This window comes from Mytilus trossulus, chromosome 14 (assembly GCF_036588685.1).
Source record: "Mytilus trossulus isolate FHL-02 chromosome 14, PNRI_Mtr1.1.1.hap1, whole genome shotgun sequence".
NCBI lineage: Eukaryota > Metazoa > Mollusca > Bivalvia > Mytilida > Mytilidae > Mytilus > Mytilus trossulus.
In genome coordinates, this window is record NC_086386.1 from 27,841,114 (window position 1) to 27,857,900 (window position 16,787).

The window sequence follows — 16,787 nt, forward strand, 5'->3', positions numbered from 1 at the left end:
AGGGTCACTCAGTGCACCGGAATGGTAAGTGTTGCTATACTAGAGTCACCCTTCAGTTTATATTCGACGGCAAGTCTCATCCAGTGATGCCACAACCGGTAACAATAGGATCTCAGGGGACAGTTTATTAAATCATTGTCTTCTAAGATTTTAGGTTCTGACATATAGTATAGACAGTTATTCATTTACATACCTCATCCTGACATATACATGTTTTTTTAATGTTTGCATGTGTTATAATGTCGCATTGATTTACAACCGTTTTAATCAGACGCTTACAGTACAGCAGATAAAGTATGTTGGTTGTAAGAAAAGAAACGATATGAGGTAAACACCCATAACAATAACATCAGAACATGCACAACAATGCAAAAATAATTGAAAGATAATGGAATAGCGCTTTTAGTCCTTTTCAACATCTTAAAGTTATAACAAGGAATCCATTGACATAGAGCAAAATCTTTGACCTCACTACAAGTTTTTGACTCCCTAGCACTGGTTTGAGTAGATTTCTTTGCAAACTCGCGATTAAGCGACGACACTGTGAATGTAAGTACAAAGCCATGGAGTATGGCAAAGTAAACAAACATTTACTGTTTTAAATTCACCCCACCAGTTACACTGAAGTGTGCCAAAATAAATAAGCTTCTTTAATTTCCTATCTGAACTGACATTTTTGGTCACCTTCACAATTAGTGCTTTTGATCTCCTTGTTATTACGTTATAAATTGTTCTAAATTTCCCATCGAGCAGCTACTCCTGTTTTGACGACATTCTGTGGCACAACTTGTGTTAACTTTGTAATTTTTTTACTGCAGGATAAACTAAAAGGAATAAAAAAGGCAGTATCGAATAGGGTAAAAAATTAAATTATAGCTCCCTAAGGGTATTGATGATTATTAACCTGAACATGAAACTATTTGCTAAATGTAATTTATTGCGTAAGGATAATACAAGTGATACATGACAGCAAGTAATGAATTCTTAATCAAGAGCTGTAGAATAAATAGGACACCAAATCAGTCACAGAGTAGAGTTGTTCCAATATATGACAACACATGAAAACTAGGAGACCATTTGTTAAAATAAAACTTTTTTAAACACTTGTGAATATGAATTTATCTGTATTGTAGAACATATATGCATGTATCATTTTCAGTCTTCATAGTTGAAGAAGCGGGTTTTCTAACGACATGTTATTCTAAATAAAATATATACAATCGACGTTATCTTTGGAATAATGTTATAATAAAATATAGAAAAAAAATAAAATTGGAGCAGTGTGTGAAGCAATAAGATAAATGAGCAGAAAAAAGTTATGTTGGCTTCTTCGCTTTTGGTTTTCTTTTATCCTTTTCTCTACGACTAAGTATTCTGTTAGCTAATCTGTCATCAGTCTTTCTGTGTAATAGATAATTTATCAAGTTGTCCTTCAAATTAGATTTGCCTCGTGTCAGAAATTTCCTATGTGCATCAATATCTTTATTGCTGCGGGCTACTGTGTGCACTCTACCCTCATCTTTTTTCCTCCTTTGTTCTCGGTTTATTGTGTGCACGGTACCCTCATCTTTCTTCCTCCTTTGTTCTCGGGTTATCGTGTGCACTGTACCCTCATCTTTTTTCCTCCTTTGTTCTCGGGCTACTGTGTGTTTTGTACCCTCATCTTTCTTCATCATTTGTCCACGGGCTTTTTGTAAACCTCTACTTGGATGTTGTGGTGCTGGTGGATTTATTACCGGTGGTGATGGTCCTAAAATAAAGAAGTAATAAAGGATAACCACATATATATGACATTACAACAAAGCTCATCAATCAATAGCACTTGGCTCCTCCGAATAAAACATACGTACAAACAATAACAAATAACAACGAACGAAAAATAATCCGGGAATATAATGAGATGTATGTATTGATGACTAAACGACTCACTATATGAGCTGCACACATTGAAACAGGCAATATTAAGCTTAATTGACAAATAATATTTTATAGTGCGAATTGAAACGATTGTCACTTGGCCGTAAGTCGTAATTTTAATACTTTACAGTGACATTTGCGCCAAAAATAATATGGAAACATTAGAATAAGTGTTTTTTTTTAAACAAATAGCATTTCATTTATCGCGTATCGTGTTTCAAATAAGTTTTTCTTTTTTTCGTGATTGTTGATAATGTATGGATACCTAGATAGCATAAAGTTATAAGAAATATCTGCCGTGTTTGGCCAAATGTCAAACTGCAACACTGTTACCTAAACCAAACAATTGCTGTCAACAATGTCTACAGAAGAAAATGAAGGGTTACGTCTGGTTTTATAGCTAGCCAAACCTCCAACTCGTAGGACATGATTTATAGTTCCGTTATATAGATAAAGTTAAACATCATTATTTGGAAACATAGTAAACACGTGTATTATCACCATACCCCAGGATTACAAGATACAACACTTCCCCAGGGACACAAGATTTAACATACCCCGGAGAAACAAAATTCAACATACCCCCAGGGACACCAGGGACACAAGATTCAGCAAACTTCTCGTCAGAGCAGTCTCCACAATCATTAGTTCCATCGTTTATTTTATCCCCAGGAACACATTTTGGAAAACTTGGATATGGATCATTACATTTAAATTCATTATTTTCACACCCATCTGAAAGAGAAAAAATATTAAATTAAATTTTAATATACATAGGAACATGCAAACATCAATGAAATGAATGGGAAAACTTGAGAGAACAAAAACAGCGGCCATTTGTCATTGTTTAGCCTAAAAAAAAAACTTGATGGAATGAAATTGATTTATTCCTCTATATGTAAATATAAGTAGCTGCAATATATATTGGCGTGACATTAAACAATGTATACATCATAGTCCACTCTCAACATCATATTTCAATCAGAACATCGTGTCGACTTCGCGCGACGTATTTATATCGCATTTTATGTTGCGTTTCACAGCAAAATTAATTGTATTGTCATCTCCATTCTCACTTTCATGTTTAAGCTTTTTAATGATGTATACTTGGAGTCTTATCTAGAAAAAAAAATTGGGATGCATAAATGACTAATGGATAAGAAACAAATGATGATATACAAGTAAAATAAATTATAAGTGTGTGGCAAATTGCTTGAACCTGAAGTTTAATTTTCAATATTTTGAAGAAAGCAGTGGGATAAATAAAGGCAACAGTAGTAAACAGCTGTTCAAAAGTCATAACTCTATTGATTAAAAACAAATCTGCATTACAAACTGAACCCGAGGGAAACACATTTCTTTCATTTGTCATATGGAAATAGCAAGATTCAACTGGAATAGATATCTTAAAATTAAAAAAACAGTCAGACGTAGAAACCGATATATAATTTAAGGGGGATATCAGACCTACCATCTGGACATCCGATGTCCTCTTCACCATCACTGCAGTCGGGATAAGAGTCGCATACCCAGTCCCATCTAATACATGTACTATCTGCTGTACACAGGAATGCACCATTCTCATAATTGTTACAGTCTGTGGAATATAATTTTTTTTTTAGATTTTTTACGTTCGAACTCAAATTACTTTTATTACTTAAAAAACATTTACAAGATAGCGATACAAATATAAAAAAAAAATTAAGAAAGTTAAATTGAATACAAGGATTTACAGATCAAGTGCTCTTTCTCTTGCAGGGATTAATTATAACTTGTATCTAACTCTTAACATGCATTAGATAGAAAATAAAATTGGCAAAATCCGTATCATCTGCCGTATCATCCCAAGATTCTAATATCAGCCGAAGGGCCTTATTAATTACCAGTACAGTCCTTTTCATCTTCACCATCACAATCATCAACTCCATCACAGTGCCATTCACTAGGGATACATTTTTTCTCTATTGAACAGTGAAAAGCACCATCAACACATGCTGTTAAAAAAAACATACTTAAACTATTATTTCAGCAAAAAATTCAAGCATATAATGAACTACCATATAGTATATAGAAAAAAATGTATTTATATGTGATATGTTCTGTCAGCTTATTAAATGGGCAATTAAGACTGATTGAAACAGTTTTAAAACTTCAATTTGTGCATGCTCTTTTCTAGAAAAAGTTGGTTTATATCAATTCAATGCTTAAACGGGTACATGGATTAAGCTTTATGTTTGAAAAACAATAGAAAAAAGCCGGTCCCTATTTCTCAATACATAAACTCTGCTTAAATCTTTGATTCATATAGTAAATGTAGACCTTAAACAAGCATAAAAGTGCATTGATTGAACTTCGACGGCAGTGTTTTCGTTTTTGTATTTATTTTTACGTTTGAAAGATTGAATAAACAGCGGTGTCAGGGAACCTTTTATATAACCGTCCAAATAATAGTTTGGTGTCCTGACACACTGATGGCTATCACTGACAGTAACTATCATATCGACAAAGTATTTGGTCAGGATACCAGGCTATCAAAATCAGTGAATGTGTTTAGGTTATGAAATTAACTGGATTATTGAATAAACATAAGACTGCGATTTACAGGCATATTAAATTCATGTTTGAGATCAACGTTCTATAACTCGAAATTTTTATCTGAAAACCGTCAAAATCATCAAGAAGATATAATAAAAGCTGTGAAATTGAAACAATATTTCATTTGTTCGGTGAAATTAAAATAAAGTTTTTACATTTTAAGAATATATAAAACTAAAATGACTGATCTAACAAAATGATCAAGCATTGTGAGAAATATTGCAAACTATGTACCTTTTGACAATTTTGAATAATGAACCATGCTCTGCATAAGTTTAGGAGCACCCGTGTTTGTCCTCAGTTTGTGGTGACATTCGTATTGCTATATGTTTAGTGTGTGATGACTGACTGTCGGTTGTATTGGCCATATTTTCTGGGTTTTTTTCTTTTACCCATGTTGTCTGCATTTCTCTTATATATTTTTTATTGTTGGCCTGATTTCTTATTACGGTGTATTGGTGATGATTTGATGATGGTTGTTTAAAATTCCTCTTAGATGAATCGAATTTTCCACGGAGTTCGATATTTTTGTTATTTTACTTTTTTTGATATGATTATATATCTTTTGAGATGTCGATCAAAATATAGATACATTTATTTGTAAGTAAAGATCAGTAAACGGATTGGTTATATTTTTTCTTTTGTATATTCTGTTAACAAAAAAGATTTTGACAATATGAATAAGATTTGCTTATACAAATTTTTATACAGAAACTTAACGTTCAATTTTTCAGATGAAAAAGGACCCAAACCAACAATAAAAGAATAAAGTTTCATACAATCACAATCTTCTTCATCGTTTTGTAATGGACAATCTCTTTGACCATCACACACTTTACCATCTTCCTGTCCACAAAGACCATCCGGACATTTCAGTTGGTTATCTGGACAAACAAAATCTGCAATCATAATAGAAAAAAATACATTTCAAAGTCAAAACATAGTGTACCATTTGATATAAATAAGAACGCTTCAAGTTACACCTAAATAATGATGGAATTTAACAAATATTATTCGGTAAAATCAATAAACAAAATGTGCACACACTATTGTTAGCGTTCTCGTTTTTCATTGGTTACATGTACCACTATTTTGTTATGTATACGGTCAACAGTACTGAAAAATAACTATTATTTTGATCTGAGCGTCACTGATGAGTCTTATGTAGACGAAACGCGCGTCTGGCGTATAAAATTATAATCCTGGTACTTTTAATAACTATTTATGAATTATATACTAGTATACCGGACTGTTCTTAGTTTGCCGTTTCAGAGTATAGGTAGCCCATTTTGTCCAATCAGTCTACAATTGGCAAGAGAAAATACCAGAAGAATTTAGAGGGCAGGGTATGGCATGCCTCCTTATAGATTTTCATATATGAAAAATGCTTATAGACTTTTTAAACGAATCACTTAAAACATTGGCTTGCCAGAGGGTCCTTCTTTTTAATATGACTGGATCCGCAACTGAAAACTAAAAGTGTTTGATAGCAAAATCAAATCAATAATAATATTATAAAACATTTTGAGTTATATTTACCCGCACAGTCCTCCTCATCTTCCCCATCACAATCATCAATGCCATCACAACGCCATTTCCTAGGGATACATTTTTTCTCTATTGAACAGTGAAAAGCTTCATCAACACACGCTGTTAATAAAAACATACATAAAATATTATTTTATCTCACAATTAGAACATATAATGAACAAACAAATATGAAAATACGAAAACTGAACTTTACTGTCAGCATATTATATGATTATAAATATACATCCGGCGTTCGTTATATTTCAATACTTTAGAATCGTATGTTTTAAAAAAAATGTCCCCTTTCCTTTAGACATAATAGTTATCAAAAGTACCAGGATTATAATTTTAAACGCCAGAATCTTTGCCAAAAGCTTTGGTTCATATACTAAAATGTTAACCTTTAAACCGCATTCAATTACATAGAGTGAACTTCTAATGTAGTGTTTGATTTTTTCCTTGGTTTGTTTTGTATTTGCTTTCCACAATTCGAGGATAAAATTAACAACTGTGTCGACAGCGTACTACACGACAATCAAAATCATAGGATTGGGTCAGGGATCACTGATTGCTAACGCTGACAGTATCATATCGACACAGTATAAAATATGATCTGGATTCAAGGCTATCCAAATCAGTGAATGTGTATATTGTATAACAATTAGGTCGGTTAATGAAAGAACACAAGACTGCGAATTACAAGCACACATGATTCATGTCGAAGATCAACATTTCATAACTCTGGAATTCTGATCTGAAAATACCCTCTCTCTCTCTCTCTCTCACACACTCTCTTTCTCTCTCTCTCTCTCTCTCTCTCTCTCTCTCTCTCTCTCTCTCTCTCTCGTTTGTGATGACATTCGTGTTGTTATATATATATATATTTAGTGTGTTTTGAAGTGTTGTTTTTATGACCTATGTTTTTGCTCTTTTTCAGTCATGTTGTCTGTATTTTTCTCATGTATCTATTTTGCTGTTACGTTTCTTCATTCGATGTATCAGTGATATTTTAAAGATGGTTGTTAATGCCTCTTATGTGAATCAATTTTCGTTCGGAGTTCGGTATTTTTGTTATTTGATTTTTTATATACATCTTAAAAGATTTCGATCAAATAATAGATACATTTATTTGCTAGTAAATGGATAGGATATTCTTTTCAGTGATTTTCTATTACAAAAAATATATATAATTTATCGGCGAAGCCTGCGTAGTATACAATGTTTGAATAGTCTTTAGTTATTTGATGATATAATTAAGATTTGTTGACACATTAGAACATAACGTTCAGTTGTTCAGATGAAAAAAGACTCAAACTAACAAGAAAAAATAAATAAAAATAACGGTACCAATTTTCTTACACCAGATGCGCATTTCGACAATACACGTCTCTTCAGTGATGATCGTGGCCAAAATATTTCAAATCCAAAGCTTATATAAAAGATGAAGAGCTATAATCCAAAAGGTCGAAAAAGTATAGCCAAATCCGTGGAAGGAATCAGAACTTTACATGAGGGAGATTCTTACCTTCACAATCTTCTTCGTCTTTGCTGCCTGGACAATCGTGACGACCATCACACAGTTTTCCATCTTCCATTCCACAAACATCATCCGGGCATTTCAGCCGGTTACCCGGACAAACATAATCTGCAACAAAACAGAAAAATCACATTTCAAAAGACAAAACATAGTGTAACACTTGATAAACAACAACGCTTCCAGATCCACCTAAATAACGATGGACTTTAAATTAAACAAATTTAATCAGTATTTTCAATTGACAAATTGTGCACAAACTGTTGTAATAGTTATTTTTTCTTATATTGGTAACCACTTTCTCACAATGTGTGCTGTCAATAGTATTAAAACTTTAATCTCTACAAATTATACTAAATTTGCTGTTTCAGAATAAACTCATCATAGATACCAGGACTAAATTTTGTATATACGCCAGACGCAAGTTTCGTCTACAAAAGACGCATCAGTGACGCTCGAATCCAAAAAAAGTTTAAAAGGCCAAATATATACGAAGTTGAAGAGCATTGAGCACCAAAATCCCTAAACGTTTTGCCAAATTCAGCTAAGGTAATCTATGCCTGAGGTAGAAACGCCTTAGTATTTCAAAAAAAAATGAAAATTTTGTTGACAGTTAATTTATAAATATAACCATATCAATGATAATTCATGTCAGCCCAAAAAGTGCTGACTATTGGGCTTGTGATACCCTTGGGGAAATAAATATCCACCAGTAGTTGCATCGACCCAGTGGTTGTAAATAAACTCGTCATAGATACCAGGACTAAATATAATGCTTTCTAGGTAATAGAATCATATTCAAAATAGTGTGGCTGTGGCCATTGATTGCCGACCTAAATTATCCCATTGCTTGGGAAAGATTAGGTGAACATTTGTCTGTAACGACCACTACTCACTACTTACAAATTATATAATTTCAACTGTGGGGTTACGAAAGGTTCTTAATGCCTTTAATAATAAAATAATTCAAAAAACAATCAGGAATAACCTTTATGTTTTGATTTATATTACTGATATATATCAAAACATTGTGTTATTCTTGTTTTCGAATAACTTTATTTAGGTGTTGAGAACCTTTGGTGACCCCCAGTTTAAATGTCTTTCACAAGTATATAGTGAGCAGTGGTCGTTTTAAAAAAACGTTCATCTAATCGGTCCCAGGCAATGGGATAATTTAGATCGGCAACCAATGGCCACACCCACACTGTTATGAATATGATTCTATGTTTAAAACGCGTGCATCAAAACGTTGTAATTGGTTATAAAAGAAGAACGAAAGATACCAGAGGGACAGATTAACTCATCAATCAAAAATAAACTGACAACGCCATGGCTAAAAAGGAAAAGGACAAACAGACAAACAATAGTAACAAGACACTACATAGAATACTAAAGAATAAGCAACACAAACCCCACCAAAAACCAGGCGTGATCTCAGATGCTCCGGAAGTGTAGGCAGATCCTGCTCCACATGTGGCACCCGTCGTGTTGCTTATGAGATAACGAATCCGGTAAATAGTTTAATTCGGTATCAACGTCAAACACAATGGGATGTTACCAATAACATAACGTTAGTATCGTTTTGGGGTTACAAAGGATTAGATTTCGCATAGGACTTCCGATTATAAAACGGCGAAATACTTATGAAATGCGTATAATTTTTTTGGTAGATTGTGAGGGTAATTGAATACAGCAGAATAATATAATAAAGATTATAAGACATGTATTTACTTATTCTATTAAATTATAACTGGTTTATGTTTGAATCATATCCAATCTCTCTTTTCAGAAGCACTCTTTCATAGAAAAGAAACGAAAGAAGAAGCCAGGCAACTAACTAAGCAAATAAATAAACAACCAATAAAAATAATGTGTGTCACGAACCTTCAAACCCACAATAAATAAACAACAAACACAAATAATGTGTGTCACGAACCTTCACACCCACAATAAATAAACAACAAACACAAACAATGAGTGTCACGAACCTTCAAACCAATAATAAATAAACAACCAACAAAAATAATGTGTGTCACGAACCTTCACACCCACAATACATAAACAACCAACAACAATAATGTGTGTCACGAACCTTCACACCCACAATAAATAAACAACCAACACAAAAAATGTGTGTCACGAACCTTCACACCCACAATAAATAAACAACCAACACAAATAAAGTGTGTCGCGAACCTTCACACCCACAATAAATAAACAACCAACACAAATAATGTGTGTCACGAACCTTCACACCCACAATAAATAAACAACCAACACAAATAATGTGTGTCACGAACCTTCACACCCACAATAAATAAACAACCAACACAAATAATGTGTGTCATGAACCTTCACACCAACAATAAATAAATAATCAACACAAATAATGTGCGTCACGAACCTTCACACCCACAATAAATAAATAATCAACAAACATAGTGAGTGTCACGAACCTTCACACCAACAATAAATAAATAATCAACAAAAATAGTGAGTGTCACGAACCTTCACACCAACAATAAATAAATAATCAACAAAATAGTGAGTGTCACGAACCTTAACACCCCCAATAAATAAATAATCAACAAATATAGTGAGTGTCACGAACCTTCACACCAACAATAAATAAATAATCAACAAAAATAGTGAGTGTCACGAACCTTAACACCCCCAATAAATAAATAATCAACAAACATAGTGAGTGTCACGAACCTTCACACCAACAATAAATAAATAATCAACAAAAATAGTGAGTGTCACGAACCTTCACACCAACAATAAATAAATAATCAACAAAATAGTGAGTGTCACGAACCTTAACACCCCCAATAAATAAATAATCAACAAAAAAAGTGAGTGTCACGAACCTTAACACCCCCAATAAATAAATAATCAACAAAAAATAGTGAGGGTCACGAACCTTCACACCCCCAATAAATAAACAATCAACAAAAAAAGTGAGTGTCACGAACCTTCACACCCCCAATAAATAAATAATCAACAAAAATAGTGAGTGTCACGAACCTTAACATCCCCAATAAATAAATAATCAACAAAAATAGTGAGTGTCACGAACCTTCACACCAACAATAAATAAATAATCAACAAAATAGTGAGTGTCACGAACCTTCACACCCACAATAAATAAATAATCAACAAAAATAGTGAATGTCACGAACCTTCACACCCACAATAAATAAATAATCAACAAAAACAGTGAGTGTCACGAACCTTAACACCAACAATAAATAAACAATCAACAAAATAGTGAGTGAAACGAACCTCACACCCAAATAAATAAACAATCAACAGAAATAATGTTTGTCACGAACCTTCACACCCACAATAAATAAATAATCAACAAAATAGTGAGTGTCACGAACCTTCACACCCACAATAAATAAACAATCAACAAAAATAGTGAGTGTAACGAACCTCACACCCAAATAAATAAACAATCAACAGAAATCATGTTTGTCACGAACCTTCACACCCACAATAAATAAATTTTCAACAAAAATAGTGCGTGTCACGAACCTTCACACCCCCAATAAATAAATAATCAACAAAAATAGTCAGAGTCACGAACCTTCACACCAACAATATATAATCAACAAAATAGTGAGTTTCACGAACCTTAACATCCCCGATAAATAAATAATCAACAAAAATAGTGAGAGTCACGAACCTTCACACCCACAATTAATAAATAATCAACAAAAATAGTGAGTGTCACGAACCTTCACACCCCCAATAAATGAATAATCAACAAAAACAGTGAGTGTCACGAACCTTCACATCCCCAATAAATAAATAATCAACAAAAATAGTGAGTGTCACGAACCTTCACACCCACAATAAATAAATAATCAACAAACATAGTGAGTGTCACGAACCTTCACACCAACAATAAATAAATAATCAACAAAAATAGTGAGTGTCACGAACCTTCACACCAACAATAAATAAATAATCAACAAAATAGTGAGTGTCACGAACCTTAACACCCCCAATAAATAAATAATCAACAAATATAGTGAGTGTCACGAACCTTCACACCAACAATAAATAAATAATCAACAAAAATAGTGAGTGTCACGAACCTTAACACCCCCAATAAATAAATAATCAACAAACATAGTGAGTGTCACGAACCTTCACACCAACAATAAATAAATAATCAACAAAAATAGTGAGTGTCACGAACCTTCACACCAACAATAAATAAATAATTAACAAAATAGTGAGTGTCACGAACCTTAACACCCCCAATAAATAAATAATCATCAAAAAAAGTGAGTGTCACGAACCTTAACACCCCCAATAAATAAATAATCAACAAAAAATAGTGAGGGTCACGAACCTTCACACCCCCAATAAATAAACAATCAACAAAAAAAGTGAGTGTCACGAACCTTCACACCCCCAATAAATAAATAATCAACAAAAATAGTGAGTGTCACGAACCTTCACATCCCCAATAAATAAATAATCAACAAAAATAGTGAGTGTCACGAACCTTCACACCAACAATAAATAAATAATCAACAAAATAGTGAGTGTCACGAACCTTCACACCCACAATAAATAAATAATCAACAAAAATAGTGAATGTCACGAACCTTCACACCCACAATAAATAAATAATCAACAAAAACAGTGAGTGTCACGAACCTTAACACCAACAATAAATAAACAATCAACAAAATAGTGAGTGAAACGAACCTCACACCCAAATAAATAAACAATCAACAGAAATAATGTTTGTCACGAACCTTCACACCCACAATAAATAAATAATCAACAAAATAGTGAGTGTCACGAACCTTCACACCCACAATAAATAAACAATCAACAAAAATAGTGAGTGTAACGAACCTCACACCCAAATAAATAAACAATCAACAGAAATCATGTTTGTCACGAACCTTCACACCCACAATAAATAAATATTCAACAAAAATAGTGCGTGTCACGAACCTTCACACCCCCAATAAATAAATAATCAACAAAAATAGTCAGAGTCACGAACCTTCACACCCACAATATATAATCAACAAAATAGTGAGTTTCACGAACCTTAACATCCCCGATAAATAAATAATCAACAAAAATAGTGAGAGTCACGAACCTTCACACCCACAATTAATAAATAATCAACAAAAATAGTGAGTGTCACGAACCTTCACACCCCCAATAAATGAATAATCAACAAAAACAGTGAGTGTCACGAACCTTCACATCCCCAATAAATAAATAATCAACAAAAATAGTGAGTGTCACGAACCTTCACACCCACAATAAATAAATAATCAACAAAATAGTGAGTGTCACGAACATTCACACCAACAATAAATAAATAATCAACAAACATAGTGAGTGTCACGAACCTTCACACCCCCAATAAATAAATAATCAACAAAAACAGTGAGTGTCACGAACCTTAACACCAACAATGAATAAACAATCAACACAAATAATGTTTGTCACGAACCTTCATACCCCCAATAAATAAATAATCAACAAAAAAAGTGAGTGTCACGAACCTTCACACCCACAATAAATAAATAATCAACAAAATAGTGAGTGTCACGAACCTTAACACCCCCAATAAATAAATAATCAACAAATATAGTGAGTGTCACGAACCTTCACAACCCTAAAAAAATAATAATCAACAAAAAAAGTGAGTGTCACGAACCTTCACACCCCCAACAAATAAATAATCAACAAAAATAGTGAGTGTCACGAACCTTCACACCTCCAATGAATAAATAATCAACAAAAATAGTGAGTGTCACGAACCTTCACACCCCCGATAAATAGATAATCAACAAAATAGTGAGTGTAACGAACCTTCACACCAAAAATAAATAAATAATCAACAAAAATGGTGAGTGTCACGAACCTTCACACCCCCGATAAATAGACAATCAACAAAATAGTGAGTGTCACGAACCTTCACACCCACAATAAATAAATAATCAACAAAAATGGTGAGTGTCACGAACCTTCACATCAACAATAAATGAATAATCAACAAAATAGTGAGAGTCACGAACCTTCACACCCACAATAAATAAATAATCAACAAAAATAGTGAGTGTCACGAACCTTCACACCCCCAACAAATAAATAATCAACAAAAATAATGAGTGTCACGAACCTTCACACCCACGATACATAAATAATCAACATAAATAGTGAGTGTCACGAACCTTCACACCTACAATAAATAAATAATCAACAAAATAGTGTGTGTCACGAACCTTCACACCTACAATAATTACACAACATACAAAAATAATGTGTGTCACGAACCTTCACAGCCACATTCATCAGTGCCATCACTACAGTCTGCATACCCATCACATCTGTACTCCTTTGGGTAGCATTGTTCTGATCTCCTACATTCTAGTTCATTTTCTAAACAATCGTCTGCTTCTGTATGATAAATAATAAGATGTATTAGTAATGTTAGTTCATCTCTTTTTTTTTTTAAATAGACACAAAAACTTATAAGTTAGCAACAACATTTTAAACGTGCCCTTATGGTTAAATACATATATGTGAGGCATATTTCAATATGGTAGCAACCTTTTAACTTCAACGGGAGAGGGGTAATTTGGGGGTTTTTTTTCAGGCAGAAAACATTTTTTCAAATTTAATTTAGGTTTTTAACGCTATTAATTGAATGATTTTGTTCAAATTTAAAACAATAAGGTATAATTATTTTTTTTTTTTTTGGGAGGGGGGTATGATGTACAGCAACAAAAGACACAAATTAAATTAGAGATGCAAAACCTGGAAACATGGAGGTCATTTTGTTATGTTTCAAGCATGATATTTGGAAAAACGGTATCTCCTTTTACATTTTTCAGTGGACTTTTTTTTATATCAAAAATGAAAACAAGAATAACATTCTTCTGTTATTCTCGAGATTAACCCGTGGTTGATTTGTTTACCTAGCAATATAGATTGGTATTGCAATATCAAAACTGGTTAACCTCCAAAATCATGTCGTCTTTAATATTGAAACAGATTTTTTTTCTTCTGAGTACACGGCGTCCCTAACTTCATAGTGTATATAGTATAGTCCCACCTATCCTAATAAAGGCAGCACCCCATCTTATATGACGTTAATTTCACTAATACTTACTTGCTAAATGGAGTCCAATCAGAACCATCAACATAAAGTTAAACTGTTTCCACATTTTTAATAGACTAAAATTAAAACAAAAAATATGTATATTTTTCATATTTTAATTTTTTTCGATTTTGTTATCGTTTTTTTATTTGACCTTTGTTTTGTCGGTTTAATTATTTAAATTTATAGTCATTCTTTGGAAATTTTACCCAGAAACATCTATTAGTTACCTTTACATGTTTACTTCCAAATATTTAAAAAAAAAAAAAAAGATTGATACATTAATCGGATAGATATAAAACAAACTGAATACCGATATAGAATGTATCTAAACCAATTATAAATTTGCCACACAAGTAAAATAGTAATTTAGGTTAACGTACATTTCCCTTAATTTTTACACAGAACCTTCCGCAAAAGCTTCTTATACTTCACTATCTTAATATTTGCAGTTTCTTAAAAATAACCTATGATTTAAAATACTTTATTATGCATATAAAGGGACATAGAAAAGGTCTCAAATTGAAAGTAGCTATACTGAAGACAGGTCAACCAGATAACTACCTCCGCTGAAAATATCCCATATCTACATTTGGAAACAAATACTAAATTTACATTAATGCACTATCGGTCACATGACGTAAAAGAAAAAAACAAGAAGAACCCTTTGAGTTAAAATAACTTAATTTAAAATTTTACAAAATAATAATAATAAAGGTGTAACTTTATAATTTACATTGTACTTTCCTGAGTTTTCAAATATTTTCTTTAACTGTATATACGATTTATGCTTTTTCTTATTTTGAGTGTTTTACTACAATTGATTTTCACAAGTATTATAGATAACTTGGTGTTTTTTCGGGAATCTTTTTTTATGTTAATGCTTTAATTGGTGTAGTTTCTTTTTAATGATTATCATGATTATCTTTAATTTAATGTATCTAGTGGATTATTAATATTAATAAACAATTCGCTAAAAATAACCTAAAAAATAGACTTACAATTCAAACTTGAACACAAAAGAGAATAACTCAATACTTAACTGATGCAGAAATATCAATAAATTGAATATTAAAATAAATGTATATGAAATGGATTTACCTTTCGTCTTAAGTAGTTGGTGTTATGCTTGATTTGAATGATTTTAGTTTATTTATACAGAAATAACTGCAATCGCTATGGTAACTAACATATATATAATTTATGCTTTAAAGGTAATAAATCTAACATTAACGAAAAAGCTCACTTAATTTTGATAATGAATTTGTATTTGCTATACCTGGGTACACTATATAATTGGTACAGATGAGGTTTAAAGTAACTTAATGTAGTTACTTAATTCAAAACTTTTGAATTTCAATTGCATCGTGACAAACTAGATATGGGCAATAAAAAATATAATATTTATGAAAACAAGCTAATAAAGATCAAAATCTTGTTCTGCACTCTACACACAACTTCACTACTCAGCAGTTTCAAGGACACACAGGTTTCGGATATTTTGCTTTTATGTAGTAAAGAGAAACCTTTTATTGAATTGGACGATCAATGGACAATACGACCGTTGACATGTCTACAGCGAAAAACTCTGATTAAAACTCGGTCTGCTCTCTTAGAAGAGGCACGAAAGATGCCAGAGAGATAGTCAAACTCATAGATTTAAAAAAAAAAACTGACAACGCCATGGCTAAAAATAAAAAAGACAAACAGATAAATAATAGTACGGAAGACACAAAATAGAAAACTAAAGATTATGCAACACGAACCCCACCAACACTAAGCGTGATATCAGATGCTCCAGAAGAGTAAGTAGATCCTGTTCCACATGTGGGCTCGGCGTGTTGCTTATGATATTACAAATCCGGTATAAATAGTCGTATTCGGTAGGTCACCGAAATATGTCAACAGCGATTAATTATCGTTGATTTCTTGCAAGAATAAGTAAACGAAAAGATGACTTAAGACAGTGAATATACTACACATGTATGCAATTTTAAACACTAATGCATTTGGTTAGATGGGTTTTACAGTTTGTTTCAAAGATTTAGATATTTTATGTTT

At 32.4% G+C, this 16,787-nt stretch overlaps 1 protein-coding gene across 2 annotated transcripts; it reads right to left on the reverse strand.

Moving 5' to 3' along the window:
- Positions 1-916: 916 nt before the first annotated feature.
- LOC134696418 (sortilin-related receptor-like) lies at positions 917-14,837 on the reverse strand. 2 transcript variants are annotated; one of them, XM_063558203.1, is made up of 9 exons: positions 14,739-14,837; positions 13,901-14,023; positions 7,568-7,687; positions 6,052-6,162; positions 5,292-5,411; positions 3,801-3,911; positions 3,389-3,514; positions 2,500-2,652; positions 917-1,750 (listed from the first exon to the last, which is right to left on the reverse strand). In XM_063558203.1, the coding sequence occupies exons 1-9, from the start codon at positions 14,791-14,793 to the stop codon at positions 1,317-1,319; spliced, it is 1,353 nt and encodes a 450-aa protein (XP_063414273.1). In that variant the 5' UTR covers positions 14,794-14,837; the 3' UTR covers positions 917-1,316. The 2 variants fall into 2 exon arrangements, with proteins under 2 accessions (XP_063414273.1, XP_063414275.1); XM_063558205.1 differs by lacking the exons at positions 5,292-5,411; positions 6,052-6,162.
- Between the last annotated feature and the right edge of the window lie 1,950 nt (positions 14,838-16,787).